Here is a 4,827-nt window from a genome sequence, read left to right on the forward strand (position 1 = left end):
ATATATATATATATATATACTTACTTGGTGATGACGTCCTGTACCCATATATACATGTGTGTGTGTATATATATATATACACGTATATATATAAATTTATATTAGATAGATAGATATGCATGCATGCATATGATGATCTCCTTCCAGTTTCTGTTTACTGAACTCATTTCCAAGGCTTTGGTCAGTTTGGTTCTGTAGCGGAAGACACTTGACCAAGATGCTGCCCCACCTACACACATACACACACACACACACGTATGTATGAATGCATGTGTAGTAGTAGTAGAATACATGTTAATTAAAAGAGGTTGATGTTCTTGACTACACCATTACTGAAATTAGTAAAAGAGTAAAGGAAAAAATCACAGACTTTATTCTATTCTATTTATAGTTCTTTAAAAATTTTATGCCACTCAGGTAACAGGAATTCCATTTTCTGAATATTTAGTTGAAACCAATTATTTTACGATAAAATTTCTACTTCTGTTTTTCTTTTTTAACACTTTTTTCTCTTTAAATATTAAGTCTTCTTTGAAATTAAACTTTAGATAACTTCCTTTTATAAGTTTAATTTTCTTTTTAAAGAAACCTGTTATTTCGATAGTTTAAAGACCAAACTATTTGTGTCATTTTCAATAAATAAATAATTAAAGATTTGAAAATGACAGGTACGAAAGAGTTTTATGTTAAATTGATTGAATTTTTTTATGGAATTTTAGGCTGGCGTCTCAGCCTACTTATTTCCATAATGTTTTGCTATTTTAACAAGATTCATGTTATTTTAATTCAATTAGGTTTTATTTTCACAATCAGTATTATTGGAATTTTGTGCTTTCTCTTCTTTTAATTTGAATCTCTATTTTATTTAAGCCCGCTTACCCCATCATCCATCTACATAATATATACTTTACATAATGTGTTGAGTACACCTGCATTTGGTATGTGCATATATATATATATATTTTCGTATTGAATTAAGAGAGGAAAATGGAGAGTTTGTGGTTAATAAATATTCATTATTAATAAATTGATAATCATTTCTTCCTACAGATGTTTCCATTTATACTCATTGGATAAATTATGAATTTATATATTAAATTTGCATTTATAAGTTATGAGCAAAATATCAGGGAAAATTTAGATATTAAGAAATTACATCTGTTCATTCTAACCAACTTTCCCTGATGATATTTTGCTCATAACATATAAATGCAAATTTAATGCATAAATTTGTAATTTATTCAGTGAGTATAAATGGAAACAGCTGTAGGAAGAAATGATTATCAATTTATTTATAATAAAAAATAATTAACTACTAACTCTCCTTCTTCTTCTCTTAATTTAAAATGAATTATATACTTAATATATACCTACTGATTTTGGGAAATTTTATTTCCCAAAGATATAAGGTATAGAACCAGTGTTTTCTTACATGTAATCATCCCTTTAAGAGGTTAATATATCCTCTTATATATATATATGTATGTATGTGTGTATGTATGTATAAATATGGCATAAGCGTGGCTTTATGGTAAGAAGTGTGCTTCCCAACTACATGGTTCCAGGTTCAGTCCCACTGCGTAACACCATGAGCAAGTATCATCTACTATAGCCTTGAGCTGACCAAAGCCTTGTGAGTGGATTTGGTAGACAGAAACTGAAAGAAGCCTGTCATATATGTATGTATGTATGTATGTATGTATGTATGTACCTGTGTGTGTGTCTTTGTGTCTGTTTGTGTCCCCCCAATCACAGCTTGACAACTGGTGTTGGTGTGTTTACATCCTTATAACATTAGCGGTTCGGCAGAAGAGACTGATAGAATAAGTACTGGGCTTAAAAAATAAGTCCTGAGGTCGATTTGTTCAATTAAAATCCTTCAAGGCTGTGCTCCTGCATGGCTGCAGTCAAATGACTAAAAAATCAAAGAATGCGTGCGTTTGCTATAACTTGTGATGTTGTGACTTCTCTTGTCCTGGAATTGTTGCTTGATCATTATTGCCCTGACATAAATGCACACCTTACTTGAAAGACAGGCAAGGATTTATGACAAGAAGGGCAGTCTGCAATAAAACACTGCCTCAATAATAGATTCCTCTATCCCATAATGGCATGGAAAAGTCAATAAAGAATGAATAAACAAATGTATTCCCCTATTAATTAAAACCTATCCTCTGAATTAACTGTTGTTATTGGAGTTAAAGCATGTGAAACCACTTCAGCTGCTCACCTTAATATCCTGTTTTGCATTGTTATTGAGTATCATATGTCCGTTTGGCTACCACTGGTATAACTGAGATAAGTGACCTAATCTATCTACGGAAGTAAATGGAAGATCACTCTATCAAGAATTTCCAGACTAATTTCTGTCATTTAGTAGTGCTCATCCTTTCTCTGTCTCTGTCTGTCTGTCTCTCTCCCAATACATCAAAATGTAACAGATTTTATGTCAACAAAGAAAAGATAAATGGAGGGGAAAGTTCTTTTAGTTTGCATGGTACAACACTATCTCAGAACTCTAAATTAAAAGGAAAAACACTGGATATAAAACTGAAAGGGGGATGCCATATTATTTACCAAATTACATCCAAGGTTCGATCTGTACTTCTCTCTCTCTTTTTTTTTTAGTTATCCTAAACTGGCACTCAATTTATTCTTACATTTTTCTCTTTCATCGTCTCTCTCTTTCTTTTCCTGGCATATTCCAGTATATAAATGTGTTTTTTAATTAATTCTACCTTAATCCTTGATTCCTTAATGATTTCATCTCTTGTGTTTTTGTTGTCTAACCCATATTATACCAATCTGTTCAAGACCACACTTCTTTCTGTAATACAAGCTTCCTGGTAAAAAGCAATTTAAATTAAAACCTACCTTCAAAACATGTTAATTTTTGTTCCAAATCACTTAATAATGACAAGATTATTTTTACTAAATTTTTTTTGTTATTTTCAAAATCTATTGAAGCAAATACAGTGTATTTCAACAGAAATATGTTGACAAAATTTTATTAATTTATGTGTATTTCAACAGAAATATGTTGACAAAATTTTATTAATTTATGTGTATTTCAACAGAAATATGTTGACAAAATTTTATGCTATTTTATGTGCCAAAAACCAGCCTGATGATGATAGTTATTTCACTAAATTCTTCACTGTTTAAGTTTTAAAAAATTCAATTGAAATAAATGCAGTGTATTTGAGTAGAAATATGGTAGTAGAAGGGTTTGAAAATGTTCAATATGTAAACAAACTTGTAAACGTAAGTGGACAAATGGATAACAATATAGACTATTCTTTTTCCTAGAGTCAAATCCTCTACAAACATGCCATTAGGTACTTGGACAATACATTTAACTGTATTTTCCTCTGTTCACTCAATTGTCAGGAAAAGGCACTAGATCATCTGTAAATGTTATTTTAGACAGAATGTCACCATATCTAGGGAGCAGCTTTATCACTCTTCTACATATTACTATTCCAATTGAAAAACTGTTATAATGAAGACATTTGTTTCAGTTTCTTTCTTTCTTCCTGTTTTAGATTCTATTCAGCCCTTTAGCATTTAAACAAGTTATATGCAGCCCAGATATTCTATTTGTTTTATGTTCAAACCATCCACATCCGGCCTCTCACACTTACTCTAGAATGTCATTTCAAAAAATATATAATTACACCATTGAAATCTCAAAGCTACATATAATACAAGATTAATTTAAAATAATATGAATAATGAAGTGCCACACTTGAGAGAGTAATCTGAATGCTAATAGGTTAATACTTTCATTTTACTACTTATAGCAGATTTTTTCAATGAAAAATATCTTGGTTATTGTATAACCATAAAATTTTGCAGTCTAAAGATGCAATTTATAATATGAGCTTGTGTGTCACAATCACTACTTCATGATTCAGTATATTCTTGTATAGTCTATCTTACATTCCATGTAGCTAGCTGTTCAAATAAGCAAAATTCCAGATTATCTGTCAACAAACTCTGTTCAGCAGTCACCTCATCTTAAATCTGGTGCACAGTTATCCACCTGAAAATAATTGTTTCAAACAATCTGTCTGCTCTCAAACAATGGGAATACATATGCATATACACATACACAGTCTATGTATGTGAGCTCATTTGTTTGTACTGTCTCTGTAAATTAAAAATGATAAGCTTTATTACAGTAAGTATCTGTAATTAGATTTTTTGGAACGAACTGCATTAAGTATGCTAATACTAACTCAACTATTGTTTTTAACAAGGATGACATCTCTTACTATTTAACCTCAGTGTTTTTTTTTGTTTTTTAAATGTCCTAATTTTTAACATATATTCATATACACCACTTTCTAATTCTCTCGTCTCTACTTTTTAACAAGCACATGTATCTCTGAGGATGTTTAATAAAATAGAAGCATGTGTTGAATTGTCTCCCATAACTGGGGAACACCTTACTGAAAAAGTATTTCGCATCAGATTCTTGATAGCCATGCAGTTAAGAAGTTTGCTTCACAACCATGTAGTTTTGGTTTTAATCTTACTACACACCATGCTGCTTTAGCGTCTGATACTGGAGTCAGAAGCCCATTATATATTTGTTTTTGCTTGTGTTTATGTTTTACAGTTTGTCAAATAGTATTCTGCTATGTGAAGAATGGTAACTTCAGTAACTTCACGTTTCAGTTAAGATTGATAAAATAAATAGCAAACTGAAATAAATAAATACTAGGGTTGAAAAGTTCTACTGGCTAAAGCTTACCGTTAAAAGAATATCCGTATACACACACACATGTATATGTATGTATACACACACACACACACACACAC

At 30.8% G+C, this 4,827-nt stretch overlaps 1 protein-coding gene across 3 annotated transcripts in view; it reads left to right on the plus strand.

The window, feature by feature from the left end:
* Positions 1–4,827, plus strand: part of LOC106881649 (transient receptor potential cation channel subfamily M member 3) — a 662,626-nt gene that overhangs the window by 17,676 nt on the left and 640,123 nt on the right. For 2 of the 3 annotated variants that reach the window (XM_052970745.1, XM_052970746.1), the window contains exon 1: positions 2,314–2,592. The exons of the other annotated variant lie outside the window; for it this stretch is intronic. In XM_052970745.1, the coding sequence (XP_052826705.1) occupies positions 2,329–2,592 (264 nt within the window). In that variant the 5' untranslated portion in view covers positions 2,314–2,328. Of the gene's footprint in view, positions 1–2,313; positions 2,593–4,827 lie in introns of those variants that run through there. 3 annotated transcript variants of the gene reach the window in all.

The sequence above is a fragment of the Octopus bimaculoides genome, chromosome 9, assembly GCF_001194135.2.
Source record: "Octopus bimaculoides isolate UCB-OBI-ISO-001 chromosome 9, ASM119413v2, whole genome shotgun sequence".
Classification (NCBI taxonomy): Eukaryota; Metazoa; Mollusca; class Cephalopoda; order Octopoda; family Octopodidae; genus Octopus; species Octopus bimaculoides.